Source organism: Grus americana, chromosome 1, assembly GCF_028858705.1.
Source record: "Grus americana isolate bGruAme1 chromosome 1, bGruAme1.mat, whole genome shotgun sequence".
Lineage (NCBI taxonomy): Eukaryota > Metazoa > Chordata > Aves > Gruiformes > Gruidae > Grus > Grus americana.
This window is the reverse complement of record NC_072852.1, coordinates 64,320,255-64,335,742: the sequence shown is the minus strand read 5'-3', so window position 1 is coordinate 64,335,742 and position 15,488 is coordinate 64,320,255. Positions and strand designations below refer to the sequence as shown.

General features: G+C 48.2%; 1 protein-coding gene across 1 annotated transcript in view; it reads right to left on the bottom strand.

The window, feature by feature from the left end:
- Positions 1-9,325, bottom strand: part of AKR1D1 (aldo-keto reductase family 1 member D1) — a 34,565-nt gene extending 25,240 nt beyond the window's left edge. Inside the window, exon 1 of the mRNA XM_054808703.1 lies at positions 9,007-9,325. Coding sequence (XP_054664678.1) covers positions 9,007-9,099 — 93 coding nt within the window. The 5' untranslated portion in view covers positions 9,100-9,325. The remainder of the gene's footprint in view (positions 1-9,006) is intronic.
- Between the last annotated feature and the right edge of the window lie 6,163 nt (positions 9,326-15,488).

Genomic DNA, 15,488 nt, shown 5'->3' with positions numbered 1-15,488 from the left:
TATTAGTTTTGGATTGGGCTGATTAAACTCAATTCTACCCTACGTCTAGCCAGACATGTAGCTCGGGTGATGCTGGCATCTGATATCCACCATCCGAAAGCCGTACCAACTCCCAGACAAAGTTGTCATCTCCTAAATGTCACCTCACTCTGGGAACGTTTTCCTCTGGAGCGGTCTTGCGGCATCCAAGTCCGCATGTGTCGGTACCACGTTTGGGAGCCAAGTGACGCGGTGCCAGGTTGGCTGTAAGAGCCAGCCCCTCTGCTTGGATTAGGCAGGCATGGCTGCGCTGGGGCCAGGCGATTATCTGGCTGTCAACGGTTTCATTAGTAGAAGTCCTCCGCTCTGCGGGGGGATGTGTCTCTTGGTCCTGGAGTAGTCTGAAAACATTTTGACATAGCAGCTGAGATGTCAGCATAGGTTAAAGGTACAGTCTTTTTAAGAAGAGGGTTTTTTTGAAGGCTTATAGTTTAAGGCATCAGATTTGGGGAGGGAGTCGTTTTGAGCACAATCTACTCCTCAGAGCAAACTAAAAATAATCCACCATTTTCCAGGATCAGCAATTTTGTGGCCATTTGGCTCAGAAGTCCTCCATAGGTTGATGAACTTTGTAGCTAAAAAGTTAGTCTTTCATTTACCCTCATCTACAAGGCTGGACCCATCCTCATCAGGAATTTTACATGTTGACTATTTCAGTAAATGCAGCTTTTACTCTGCCACACATGATTAGACACTAATTGTGTTCATAGCTGGAAACACCACAGAAGCTGTTGGCACGAAGTAAAGATTAGTCATACTATCAATTTGTTTCCTATTAAGTTTCAGGATTCATAGAAATGAAGAACCACAGAGATTTCAGCAGAGAAGATACATGGAGGTAAATGAGCATTTCTGCAAATCCAACAGTGTCTTAGAGCCATGGGTTTTGTGCAAATCAAAGTCATAAGAGCAAAGCTTGTGTCCTCAAGAAAGTTGCGTGCAAGAATCTTTCCTCCAGCTTGACAGAGAGTGATAAGTCATTTTGTCAAATTTGACTTTAAAATCCCATTTTAATGGTTAAAGTACAGTTCTTGTATAAAAGCTAGGAGCGTTTGAGCCTGCCACATCTCAGAAAAAAAGCGCTACCTTTTCTGATTACCTGTTTTTTCTAATTAGACAACTTAATTTTCCTTTCTTAATGAGATAAAGATGCAATCTTGCATTTATGCAAGCCAAAAATGTTCCATTGTATAACATGAGATTACAGGGAGCCAGCAGGAATTGAGGCGTCAAGAGGTGGTTGCAGGCAGGGGAGGAGAGGTCGTGGCTGAACACCAAGAAGACAAAGTGTTGAAGGCACAGAAACGTAGAAAGACTGTTCCAGTGGCAGAACAGAAAAGTTGTATGGCAGAGGACAAAAGACGAATGTAAGATAAATGAACTCTGCTTTTTGTAGGTGGTAAATATGCCATTAAAGCATATATGAAAGGGAACTTTAAAATGCATCATGCAACATTAAGTTTTTAGCATTTCATTGATGAAAGCAGAATTTGTCTCAGACCCTTTTGATTTAGTGCATTCTTCTACTCTGTACCTTCACCTATTTGCTATGAGAAGTCCGGTCTGTGAAAGCAGTTATCTTAAGCGTTCGTGCGTTCATCCCTCATCCTCTGGCATATTTGCCATCTCTGTAGCAAACAGCAGGGATGGATTAAGACAATAATACAGCCCAGAGCCGCTGCAGTTTCTTGAATCCTCACGCAGACTCCTCTTGTAACTTCTTACTCGCAGTGCTTTTGATCGTGTTTCTAGCAAACAGCTGCGCTCCTGCCCAAGAGCCACGTTGTTCTGCTGCCTGCTAAAAGCTGATGCCGGCTACTGCGCCTCGTCGAGGCATCTGGGGACCAAATACCAAGAAGTCCTGCCTTTATCCATTCTTGGCAACTGGGTCTTGCCAGTAACTGTGACTTAGTCGAAGAATAAGGAGTAAAATCTGAGAGATTAAGCAGCAAGAGCATCACTCAACACCAGGATGCCAGCCACTGAAGGAAAGGCATCCCATCTACGGTCTGTACAAGCCGAATCGTCTGGGTACAGTTCAGTCCCCCGAGCATGAAACTAATTGAGTCATGACTTTGTCAGTGAGTGATCTGGCTACAGATACATGTTTTTGGGATAAATATCGTTCAGTGTGAAGGCTAGGCTAAGAATTTGCCAACAGGTAGGCAAGGAGCCCTCCAGGACACGGGGCAGATCAGGCACAGTTCTCTTCCTGGGCTGCAGTATCCTATCTCCTTCCCTTCTGCCCTTGCCTCAAGTGTACGGATCTCTGTTTAGGAGTATGGTTTTAGGATATCCGCAGAGACCAAGGGAACATAAGGCCACCCCCTGAAACATCTCAAAAATCCCAACCCTGAAAGGCTGCGTGTTGCTATGTGTCGGCCAGCTGTGGCTCCGCTGCTCCAAAGCGCTCCCTGAAGACAAGAAGAATTAGTATGGCATGAGGTAATACTGCTGCTTAAAAAGCCAATGGCTTGAGAAAGCCAGTGGTGGTTACTGAAAGGGACTGTGAAGAGGCACAATGTCCTTTGGAAATGCTGGTCAAGGGGATATGGCCCAACAACTTTAAAAAAAAAAAAATCGTTTTGGGAACTTTCTTTACTTCTTAAGTTCGGGGCATAAATATGAGGACTCCGTAGCCAAATATCTCAGCTGACTCCCCCAGCTCTGTTCAAATCAGGTTCCCAATAGACATTTTAGGGAGAAAAAGGCAAAATATCTCCCTGGCCTACATCTGTGGTGATTTCATGTAGGTTCATAAAGATCGCTTTATTACAGAGCTAATTTCAGACTCAGTACTTGCTGAGTTCAAACACATGTTCATGTGTAATTGTTGATGTTAAAAGGACTGTGGTGTTTTCTTTATATATTTATTTTAATAGTGTGTCATGGGAAGTAAGCTAAGGCTGTAAAGACACTTGCATGTTAGGGCAGTTCCTGCTCTTGCCACTGCCTTTCTTATCTCTTTCAAGAAAAAAATCTAGAAGCCGAGTGGGAGGTTTACCTCAGGAAGTAGACAGTTGTCTGAGTCAGAGAAGGAGAAATTTGTAGGAAAGAGAGCAAGAAGTGCAAGCCTTTAAGCTTCAACCCTGTCTCCAGAGATCTCAGGTGTCACTCCTGCCTAGGACTTTCAATACACAACCCATTTCGTAGCTTTGGGTCAGGCCAGGTGACTTTCTTTATGAGTCACCCGAAATCATTGCTGTCTCCAGCCGATCATGTTTCAGAAGCTGATGGTGGCCAGGAGGAAAAAACCAGAGGGAATTAAATTGTGTGTAATCCCCTCCCTTACTGCAGCTCAGAGATCCAGATCGCATCTTGGGGACAAGTCACTGACTACCTCTTTTGATTTAAAGGCAGTCTATGGCAGCGTCAAGGGCAGGCAGCCTGCAGCAGAGATGCAGCCTGCAGCGTTAAGAGCAATTGAAATAATTTTGTGTGCGCACATCCTTGTGCGAGGAACTCTTTGGCATAAAAGTTCTTACGAGAGCACTAGGGGCTGTTAGGCCCGAACAACGAAAAGTTACACTGTTCAGCTTCTATCTTGGGTGTAAAAAGTAATTCAGGGTGCCAAAACAGTGTTTTTACTTATCCAAACCAGATTTTTTTTTACTTGGTCACTCAGATTGGATATGGGAGCCCTGGATGAACTTTTCCTCTCTCTGATTCAAACCAGCAATTTCTTCTTAAACAAAACCCAGACTGTCTGGGCGCTCACAAGAGTTACTTTGTGGTAGTTAAGGATTTGGGGAAACGGGTCTCTCTTCCTCCTGGCTGGATGCCATACCAAGTTCTTCAGCATCCAAAGCTGTGGGGCTGGTGGGCAGCGCGCTTTCCCATGGGGAGGGTGCTCCTCCCGCTCCAGCCTGTGCGTGTTTCTTCTCGCCTCTCTCTAGCTATCGCATACCCCCGCAATCACATTATTTCCCTGGGCTGTGTGATATGAATTTAATCCCCGGAGGCAGAGAAGAGGACTGAATCTGGTTTCCCACCGCCTGTGTGGATTCCCTCACCAGCAGGCTATTCAGGGAAAGGCAACTGCTACCTCCAACTGCTTTAATAATCCTTTGATTCCTCAGCTTGTACTGCCAGTGCCCAAAATGAAATGCTTTGCCATTTGTTTTGCCTGAAAATATTCCACAAAACTGCTTCCAATTTATGAATGGATTTGGCTACCTCAGAACCTCATTTTTAGCAAAGTCGCAACTTGCCAAAAACCCTCACCCAGTGCTATTCTTGAGCGCTTTGCCCAATCTTATGTTTCAGAAGCAGCGCCTGTGTACAGTGCGGTTGCTACAACCTTCCCTCCAAGCCCTCTCCTCCCTCAGTCAAAACAGGAAGGCAGGAGAGGAGCTGCGGCCAAGGCCCCTTGACCTTCCAGGGAGACAGCAAGTATTTATGTGGAGGCACTGGGCTGATGATCTTAGCTGTGTTGACAGGGATGAGTTATAAAGTGAAGCGGGCATAAGTGCCGTTTTAACGAGGCATAGGATTTCCAGGATTTAGGAGTGTTTTTAGCACCTTTCCCATCTAAGCCTGCTTGTCCCCGCATCCTATCTGCTTCCAGATGGGTACCAGTACCACTCGCCGGGTTGTGCTGGGAACGGAGCATCGGTGGGAGCCCGAGGGGCTGGTCCAGCTCTGCCATCGGTGGGAGCGTGGGGGGGCTGATCCAACTCTACTGCAGCACGGGGCCATGCCACGGGCTCATCAACGGGGCTGTCCTCCTCCACTCTCCCCTGTGGGGCTGCCCTCTCACTCCTCCCCCCTCCCCATCCATTTAATACCCTAGAGAATTGGGTCAACGGCTTGGGGGCCCTCAGGGAGGGAAAGCTGGACACGGTGCATCTGCTGGAGCCTTGGCAGAGCCGTTCCTGCACGCACGGGGCTTTGCCAGAAGGATCCGCAGAGCCAGACAGAGGCAGAACTGGCCTCAAATTTTAAAGCCGTCTGGAGGGCCTCGATAGTCCAGATTCACTGCTCCCACTGTAGTTCCCTCCCAGACCCATGAGGAGAGGGGCTATTTGGGGAAGGGAGGAGAGAGAAAAGGGGAAGGAGTCAGTGACTGAGATTTTCAGTGTTTCACTTGAGTCCATCCTTGCTAGGATGAACAGCCTAATTTACATAGGCAAGAATCTAACGCAACTTCCACATTTCCTTCGCTGAGTAAAGGAGAAGCTTTTCAGTTATACAATTATTACCTTCCCTTAAAATTAAAGATAGGAAACACCAATTAAAGCAGCAAAAAAATATTTCTAAGTGCTTTTCTTGATAAACAACCTAAATTTGTCACTAATTCTATGGCCCAGTGAAGACTCCTTTCTTTCTACTAGCAGATGAGCTGATAGCAAATGGATTCATTGCACTTTCTTGCTGTGCTAGGAGAGTAAAGCAAAAAGAAACCCCCAGCATTGCACTACCGGGCTTTTCAGTTTCAAAGAATTAGCTGAATTCTTGTCATTTTGACCTGTATCCAGCCAGAAGAAAAGCTCTCTCACATCTAGGGGGAAAGAACATTCAATTAAAATTAATCCAATTATCAAATAGACCTTTTCCACAGTGGTCCAGCTCTGCTCCAGTTGAGTGATGTGCTTCATTGAGTCAGTAAACTTGTACAGGGGACAAAATTTTGGTCAATAGATTTATTTTTTGTTCGGTGTTTCACAACTGGAGAAGCATGACTTATCTCCCAAAGTTGTCTTTGGGAGAACAATTAAGTTATTTAAGATGAGCAAGGCAAGCTGCTGACACATTTCAATTCTGAAGGCACTGCTTTGCAGTTTACCCAGACAAAGCCCGAAACATGAAAGCTGGCCTCCTGTCTCTGTTTTCTTGTAACCGACCGTCGGAGAAGCAGATTTCCCTGCTCCGTGGCTAACTAGATCTGCCTGGTTTGCTTAACCAGTGAGCGCATTCCTGCACTTCAGGAAGAACACTCTGGGCTCATTACGAGCTACTAGGCTATAGCGCAAGATGGAGAAAACAGATTTGTTTTGGACAAGCTGCTCTGACATGGAGGTGCCAGGGTGAATAACCTTTGAAAAAAAAAAAAAAAATCTGCCTCCAAGAGCAAGATGAATAATATGACAAATGAATGGCTCTGTATTTTATATCAAAGCACAAAATGACTAGAAGTTGCGGAGATCTGACTCATGAGCAGAAATAGCGTGCTGGGGACGGCTGGCACCACTGCTACCACCAGCTGCCTGCCCCCACTGCTGGGGAATGGTGGCTCAGATGCTGCTTCTTAAGCAATTCAGCCACAAAAGGCTACAGCTAAGCATTTTAAGGGAAACGTGTCAGTGCTAGTTTATAGCCTCGCTTGTTAAGATAAACCTTGAAATGGTCCCGAGTTGCCACAAAGCCTTTCTGCTGTCTAGGCGGGAGGAACGGCACAGAAACCTCGCCAGGCGTCCCGGTGGAAGTTGCGCCACGCACAAGTCAGTGCTTGGCAGAGCAGCTTGTCCCAGCTAAGCAGCGCTTCGCTGCTATGGCAAGGTGTTGACAGAATCATATATTCCGCCCCCCACCCCCGTCCTCTTATCAGCAAAGCAGCCTTTTTGAGATGGGCAAGCTTTAAACTGTGACCTAATTAAACGTCCTGTCCCATCACCAACCAGTAGCTGCAAACAATTCTGCAACAGATCCTGTAGCACCCTGCTACCGCGTTTCCCCCACTGCTCTCTGTGACAAGTTCCTTGACTCAAATACACAGTCCTAATCCTAACGTAAATCTTCAGCCCAGCTCTTCCAGATAAACACGCAGCGTTTCACCTGGTCCTCTGCGAAAATGAGATTTTTCCAAGTGCCTTATCAATGCTTCTTTCTCTACCTTTTCGCAGCTCCTCCTCCCACCCATAACTTTCTAACATGTTTATCACATAGAAAGAGAAAGACAGCTCAGAAAAATCAAACTCCTACAAACGCTGGGGGGAGGGAGAATGGGATGGTTGGGTATATGCACCCATCCTCACTGAAGTTGCAGTTACACAGCAGCTTCAATTGCTCTAAATTGGAGTTGCTATAGCAATGTCCTGCCTGCATCGTCCTGTCATCCCCCCACTTCTGTCACCACAAAACAAAGGAGGTACATGCAAAAAGCCGCTACCCGGGGCTGATTCAGCTGAAAACCAACCCTACCTAAAAATGATTCATTTTTGCTGGATGAGCTCCATGTAAAGGCTCACTGTCCGTCTTGACCCATGAGAGCAAAGGCGACAGCAGAATTTTGCAGGGCTGGGGGAGAAGGAGCAGGACCGTAGCCGTACTGATTTTGGGATGCTTGAACTTCTGCAGAATAAACTCTTAGCAGGGTTATAGCATTAGCAGGGTTATAGCATTGCCAAGAAGGTGCGTCCAGAAGGGGAATCCCATCTGCCTCCCTGCAGGTTACTTGCTGCTCCGAGCTCCCTTCCTGAGCCAGGCTAATGCCACAGCATCGGGCCACGGCTCATCTGGGCTGCTTGTGGGAAGCACAGAGAGGCAGGAGCACCCCTTCTGCTGGCAGCCTCAGTTTTCTCAACTTAAAACTAGTGTAAAATTGCAACTCGAGGGTTGGGGGCATGATATACAAGTCTGGAAAGAGATGCTTCAAGTTTGCTCAGAGCTATTTTGTCACTGAATTATGCAACGTTCTGCTATGCTACATTAAAACTCTTGTTACAGAGCTTAATTTTGTTTCACTAACCGTTATTCAAAGAACGCACTAGCTGAAAATATCTCCAGAAACTCCAGTGAAGTGGGGGTTGGTACCCAGCCTCTGAAATTGCTGATTCTCCCTAATTCTTCCCTTGTAAACCAGCATTGTTAACCAGTGAGATCTGCAGCCCTGGGGATTTCTCACACCCTTTCTGCATCACTCATGCACTGCCTGCATCAGTGTTTATTGAAGATCTTCTTCGACACTGTTATTAATATACCATAGTGCAATTAGTGGTTGGTAAATGGCTTTAATCAAGAGTTTTCTTTAAAATGGCATTTTTTAATACCTTGTGGTATGTGGAGTCATACGCACAATAGTGCATCTCGACTCTGATTCTATTGCACAAAAAAGATTCTGGCCACGACATCTCTTTTCCTACTCTTCAAACAAATAAAAAAAAAAGAAAAAAAAAAAACCCCAAACACCAAACTGCTGAAAGATCAGGCAATTTAGGAGAGCGAAAGGCAGCAGCTAGTGAGTTGCCTTTGTGCTCCCAGGTGCACAGAGGGAAGAAGCATCAGGTGTGCTTCCACAGCCTCCATGCAGCCGAACCAGCGACAGTTGGATGGGATGCCTGCCCGGGACACGCAAAACCGAAGGATGCAGAATATTTGAGAGTGGTTTGACCGCTGGCAGTCAGCTGTGGGAGCCGCAGGAATCAGGATGCAGGAATCTGGGTCTTTGTTTCAGGAACATTCCTTGGAAAGTGTCGGGGCCAGCTGCAAGACGGTCCGAAATCCCTCATCTTATCTGCGCTCGGCGCAGGAGGGCAGCGGAGCCAGCTCGGGGGATCCGACGGCACCATCCCCCGCCCCCCCGGCACCTCGGGACCGAGGGCTCCAGGCCGCCCTGCCAGGGAGCCGGCGCTCGCTGGGTGTCACATCCCGTCCCGCCGGCGGCGGCACCGGGGTTGCACCGCCCCAGCCCCCGGGGCAGCGGCAGAGCGTCTCCCCGGCCCCCTGAGCCCCCACCAGCGCGGAGCGGCGGTGCGGCGAGCACCACACCGTAAGCTAGGCGCGATTTTTATTTTTTTAATTTTTTTTCCCACCTTTTTCTCCTCCGGGCGCCGCGCGCTGCCCGCACTGCTCACGGGAGAGCTCGGGCTCTAACTTTGCACTTAGAAAGGAGCAAAAAGAAAAGTAGCTGGGAGGGGAAGCGAGGAGTGAGGAACAGGCGGGTAGCCCCGGCTGGAGGGGTCTGCAGCGAGGGCGGCCGCCACCTGCCCCCGCCAGCGGAGCGGGGCATCCCGGTGCCCCCGGACTTACTTTCTGAGGGTCGGCGTAGGTGCCCAGCCCCAACAGCGGGATGCTGTTCCCGTCGTTCAGCGGGACGCGGTGGCTCTCGGCTGTCAGGTTCATAGTGCCGGCAGGTAGGGCCGCCCCGAGTCCGGGGCTGCCTCCGCAGGGGCGGGAGCCGCCGCTCCGCTGCCAACCGCGACCCCTGCGCACCGGCACCCACCGACCGACCGACCGGACCGACGGCGCTTCTGCAGGGACCGAGGTACGAACTGCCCGCTCCCGCCGGCGGGGAGTGCCTTTTTGGGGGGCTGAGCCACGTGTGCCCGTGGCGGCCCTGCACCGCGCCCCGCCGCGCACCGCCCCGCGCCCCGCCCCGGCCCCGCGGCCACCGGCGGCCCCCGCGCACCGCCCCGCGCCGGCCCCCGCCGAGCCCTGCCGAGCCCCCCGCGGGGTTACTCCGGCAGAAGCTGCGCGTAGGGCGAAGGCGGCTTCGTGTGAAACTCAAGCGGTGGGCGTCCTGCACCCCGGGGGGGCCGGGAGGGTCCTGCCCGATGCCAGGGAGCCCCCCTCGGGGCCGCCCTGCCCGGAGCTGCCGGCCAGGGGTCTAGCCCCTGTCTGCCGGGGGGTCTGCCCTGCCCTCCTCCGCCAGCAGCGGGGCACGGGCTTCCCCCAGTTTGGGGTGGCGGGTCTTGGAACTTTTCCCACTGAGGTGTAAAGCCCTTTTTTAAAACCCCAAATTCGGGGTTACCAAGAACACTTTGTGTCCTCCGGGGACAGTTTCCACCTCCCTTTCCCAAGGCTACAGGCCACAGGTTGAAAACCACTGCTGTAGGGGCAAGGAAGCAATGAAGAAAATCGCAGACTGGTGAATAGTTCCTCTGCCTCCGTACGAGTCCCAAATTACAGCGAATAGGGGCTCAGGTTCCTCACGGTCTGGTTCTGCTCCACTGTGGAAAAATGTATGTATTTCCTATCACTGATATCCCCGAAAGGGGACAATGCCTTTTATGAAATTCAACCCACAGCTCCTAGTGTCCTTTCTGACCCTCATAAAGCACTCAGGGCTTTGCCATCACTCTGCAGAGATATACCTTGTCCTGAGTCAGCTACTTTGTGTCCTCTGTGTCTACGCTGAGTTCTCATTTGATTTTGAAGTGTATGGTCTTCTACGTCTTCCTAGATCAAAGTGAAAATAAGCTCTCGGAGAACATTACTCCTCAGCCATAACAATGTCCTTTGCCTGGCAGATTGTTTTATCTCCTCTAATACCCCACTTAGCTTTCAGTGCGTGGTAATAGTTCAGCAAGTTATGCAACTCCAAGAGGGGTTAATAGATCCATCGTGATAAGTTATCTTTGCAGGGTGCTTGAAATCAATAGGTATGCACTAATTTGCATTTGGGGAAAGGGTTAGTGATTGTTAAGGCTGGAGATCTATCTGAACAACACCCTACCAAGAGACCCTTTTAGTGTTACAGTTTAGATACCTGCAAGGATCTCCAATGGAGATGAAAAAAATTGCCACTTTTACTGGTAGGAGCATGCCAAGCAGCTCATGAGTAAGTGCAAGCCCACTTGATCCCTGCCCAAAAATTATTAGATAGATAGCTAGGATGTCCTGCAGGACAAAGGCAGCATGCTGTGGTGTATAATGCTCTTTGGGAGGTGGGCTGAGTGTGGCCAAGTCTTTCCCAACAGCCTGTGATTTACCTGGACAACACAATGCAAAGAACTAGCTGTAAGGTGACTAGGTTCTCATCTCAGGGGGAGAAGTCGGGGCAAACTGCAGCCTGGCTGTAGTTACTGTGGGCAGCCTGGTCCTGCTAGACTCTGTCTGCATGTTATCGCAAGCTGTGGGTACTTGCGAGTGCAGGTATTTACATGTGACATGGAAGAAGGAAATCCAGTGACCTCCTCCATGCCTCCCTGTTCCCATGTTAACTGGCTACTTTCATCTTGCTACAGGAGAAGATCTCCTCTCTCCAAGCCAACTGTGCCTAAGCACACTTCATGTGTTTGTAGGAGGACAAGTCGATGCCAGCGTGTGGAACAGACTGCCGCATCTCTGAGCCATAGCCCTCGTTCTGCAGTATTTCCAACAGCGGAGCAAAAGCATGGAGGCATGGAAATGGGGTGAGTAAAGGACAAGAGTCTGATGTGGCAGATGGCATTCAGAGACCTCCCCATTTCCAGCCCTATACTAGTATCCCGTGAAGAGGCCCTGCTGCCCAGTGGCTGATTCCTACCCCTGAGCTTCCACACTCCAAGTCCACCCCAGAACCCACTTGTCCATAATTGCTCCCAATCCAGCAGCTTGCGGGGGGGGGGGGTGGGGGTGGGGGGATGGAGGGGGTGACAACACCGCTTGTTCATTTGCTTTAGACTCGAAGCACATCCAGCTTGCTCATGTGCTCTGGCATCAGAGCAATGCGTGCCCTGAGCTGCGCGTGATCCAAAGCTAAGCAAAGCACGACTGTGTCTGCGGTGCCTGTCCTGGGCAAGTGAGTAAGTGTAAGGAGCCTCTCTGGCAGGATACACTACCCTACGCTAGCCTGATACATGATAGCCCTCAACGACAACTGGGAAAGAAGGATTGACGGACTTGCCATAATTCACAGAAAAGGGAGCTTGGGCAAGAGAACAACTCCTGCTTCTAGCAACAGCCAAGCAAAGCAGCCCGTCGCCCAGCAAGGCAAGGCAGGCAGCCCCGGGTACCCCTGCCCTGCTACGGGCACAAGCCCCCAGCACTCAGTGGGGTCGGGGTGACAGACAGCCATGGGGTAACAGGCAAAACTCATCTCTTTTATAGATTCACTGCAAGACCAGTCCTTATAGAATTCAGCCAATATGCTTGTCAGAGAAATTGGAGAGAGGCAGAGGGTTTTACAAGTTCTTCCCCCCCACACCCCCATGCCTTAACTGACAGCAAATAGCATGAACACTTTTTACACATGCGACTTTTTAGTTCCCATAGCAGCTCTAGCTCCCTACCCTACTGTTTTAATGCCTTTGCAGATTTTATACTAAACCTCAGAAAACAGATAGGAAAATGCTTTTTTCTTTTCCCCCCCTCCCGTTTACATCTGAGTTACTAACTCAAAATAGCCTTATTTCATAGAAGCTAGAAATACTAGCGGGTTTTGAGCTGCTGATAAGTATCCTTTAAAGAACAAAGGGAGCCGAATAATGCAGCCCAGAGCCTGTTGCATATAATTCTTGTTAGTAACAATCTCTGCTAGCTGTTCAGGGGAGTTCAGTTCTCGGTTTCAGAGCTTAAATGACTTAACCAGACTTTTTATGAGGACACAGTATCTAGCAACTCCAACTGCAAAACAATGCAAGTTTCTAGAGGCAAAGCTTTGGCTGCTGGTTGTTGTTGATCAGCAACTATTCAGGAGCTTTTATAAAATGCAGATGTAATCTCAGTTCTTTCTCTAGGAAACAAAACCAATGAGGTTTCAGCCTGGCCTTACTAGCAAGTAATGAGAATTACCATCCTATCACCACAAGTTGCCCGTCTCTAGCACAGTTTGTAAAGCGCACAAAAACACCTTCAAAAGCAGCTAAGGCAGGTTCACGATTCCTGGATCAATGGTGCAGAGTTTTATAGTTACATTAGTCATATCAGACAAGTAAAGAGTAGGGGTTTGAAAAGCAGCATCGTATACTTGAATGTGGGGTTTCCCCCCTGTATACACATAAACAAAATAGATTTTAAAAATATAAGGAACAACTAGATATAAATGTTTGCAGGAAAAGTAGACATCTCAGACATCTGAGGTTTCTTAGGGTTAAAAAATTGCAGAGATCTCAGGTAAAGAAAGTACTTAATGGCCTCCTTACCTGAACGAAATTTGTCAACAATCTCTTAAAGTAAAGAGGTCACCCTTTTACTTATTTTATCTCAAATTGCTGAGTACCCTGGGAACAGGAGAAAACATGTGAGGCCTTTAAATATAGCCTCCCTGGTTCTTGGAAGATAAAAGATGGGAATGAGAAGGAGTTGATTGGGAAGGACTGGCCCTGTCAATTTTTAAGTTTCATGTTTTCTCTGCTGTTGTTTTGGACAAGGGAAGATGTTAAAAATAGTATTCTCCTGGATCTTGTAAATCTGGGTGTGTTTACACATTGTAGATTAGATTAGTGAGTTTCTAGAGGTGGGTGACCTGTAGTGCCTAAAAATTAGCTTTTTTTAGAAGGAAAAAAGGAAGTACTTTTATAACACATGTGTTTCTCTATTAGATAAAAAGTGCACGTTGCTACACTGTTTCTATTTTCTGTATGAGCCGTGCTCCACTCTACATGTAATTATCTGCTAGAACGCATATTCAGCATGTGTTTTTAGTTAAAATTTCTTAAAACATGGTCTTAAAGTCTGCATATTTCCAGCCTAGTCCTTTAATAACTCACATAAACTAGCATGTGTCCATCGTGCATGTGGAATGTCTATTTATAATGTACATTTTCAACTATTTAGCTTAGAGATTTTGGTAGCATGTGTCATGACTAATATTTTTTTTTCCTTTTTTTACCATTAAATATGATAAACTAGTACATATCAAGAAAAACTTCTAGTTTCTCTTTTTAACTCTAAGAAATAAGGTCTGTGCGGTGTTTTGTAGGGAGACTATAAATGAAGTGAGGTGGGGTTTTTTTTTCTTCTTGCTACTTTTTTTCAGTGTGGAAACAAATGGTATAAACTGAGCTGGAGAGCACTTCTCTGGAAAAAAAAATGTTGTAGCATCTTCTTACTCTTTATTCTCAGATTCCAATCATCATCACGTATGTCATGGTATAGTTCTCAAGGACACCCAGTGAGATGAGCGGTGCCTTATACCTACCTGCCTGTGTGATTCCCTCCCTTAGTGGCCAAGGGGTTTCTTGTATGGAACCATTCATGATCTTTTCCCTTTGATCGTGTTTATTGCACAGTGAGGTGGAGAACAGCCTGGGCTTTGTTAGGAAGTGTGATAAAATAGTCTTCTTAGCAGTTTCTATGCGAACACTTTTCCCCTAGCTCCCACTCGTGCATGAAAACTACTTTGCAAACAATGAAACACTTAAGCAACATGCTTTTGTTTATTTAAAGAATTGTTATGTCTGCTAAGGACCTGTTCTTGGTAAGTCCTTCTTTAAAAGCCCAAAGTTTGCTTTCAAATTGTATCTGACTCGGTAGTAATGGGAGTATAATGTATGTGCACTTTTAGTGAAACTCTTCACTGCAAGACTAAAAAAGCAGTATCTGACCTCCAAACAACTCATCTGGCCCCATTTTTCCAGCACTGGTAGAGTACTTCTGCTGGATCCTTAAGGAGAGCATGAGGACAGAGAGAAAATGTGCCTACCACTTGTGCCTGTGGAGAGAATTAGGAAAATACTTGACGGCTGGGTCACTTATCCCTCCTGCTTTGTATAAATGCTCTGCGGCTACAGCTGCGATAAAAGGGAAATTCCTAGGTATCCTTGACGTTGTTCCATTGCTCCTAGTAATACTGGAAAAGTCAGGCCACTGCTGGGCTTTGATCGCTCCTAGGGTACAAGAGGAACGCCAGCAGCTGCTCCGGATTATCCTCCCGCCACTTCCAGTGGCCGTGGAGCTGCGCTCGCACCGTGGCGAGGCACGAGGACTTCCCCGCAGGCCATCCTGGCGATGGCCGTCCCGGTCCCTCCCTGTCCCCATGCCCCTGGGAGCAGGTGCAGAGCCCGGGGCTGCAGTGTCACCTCAAATGCACGCTGCTGCAGCTCTTGCATCAGATGCGGTGGGGTGCCATAGGGTGCTCTGCCAGGGCGGGTGGTTGTACAAATAGTGAGTGCCCGCTCAGCAGTTTAACCCCTCTCTTGTTTGGATTGTAGTAACTAAATACGTCTGCGGTGAATGCTGTACCATAGGCAGCGGCCACGCAGGAGAGCTTGTACTCTTCACAGCTGAGGGAGAGGAGAGGAAGCAAAATCTCACAACATGAGAGCCAAAATTAGCTGTTTATACACCGCCACCGTGTTTCCTATGGCACAATGGGATGGTGGGTGGCACTAGCAGTACAGTTCCTAAAATGTGCCCTTTTTCCTTTTGGGATCCATTTCAGGTGCTGAGTTGCTCTGGTAGCCTCCAGGGAGTGCTACTGATGGGCTGAAAAGCCCTGGGGAGGACCAGGAGCTCCTTTGGAGGACCAACAGCTGGCAGGAGAGGGAAAGAGATGCTCTGTTTGGAATGGTAATCCTCCTAATCCTTTGGAAAAGTAATCCTCTAGTCCTTTACCAGTGTCATTTACATAGGCACCGTCTCATGAGCCTGCCATCTTTTGGGCGCTGTCCTCATGCTCAGGTTCGGTGTTAGCAGGGCTTGCAATGAATCAAGCCAGAAGCTGGCTTATTTTCCCTCCTGGTCTGTTTACTGATGTTATCACTTTCTTCTAGCAACAGTATCTCAGTTTCTGCTCCAGACTGCCTCTGCTGTGGCCCATGCAGGACTCTGGAGCTGGTGAGCACTGCCTCTCAGATCCCCGGGCAAAG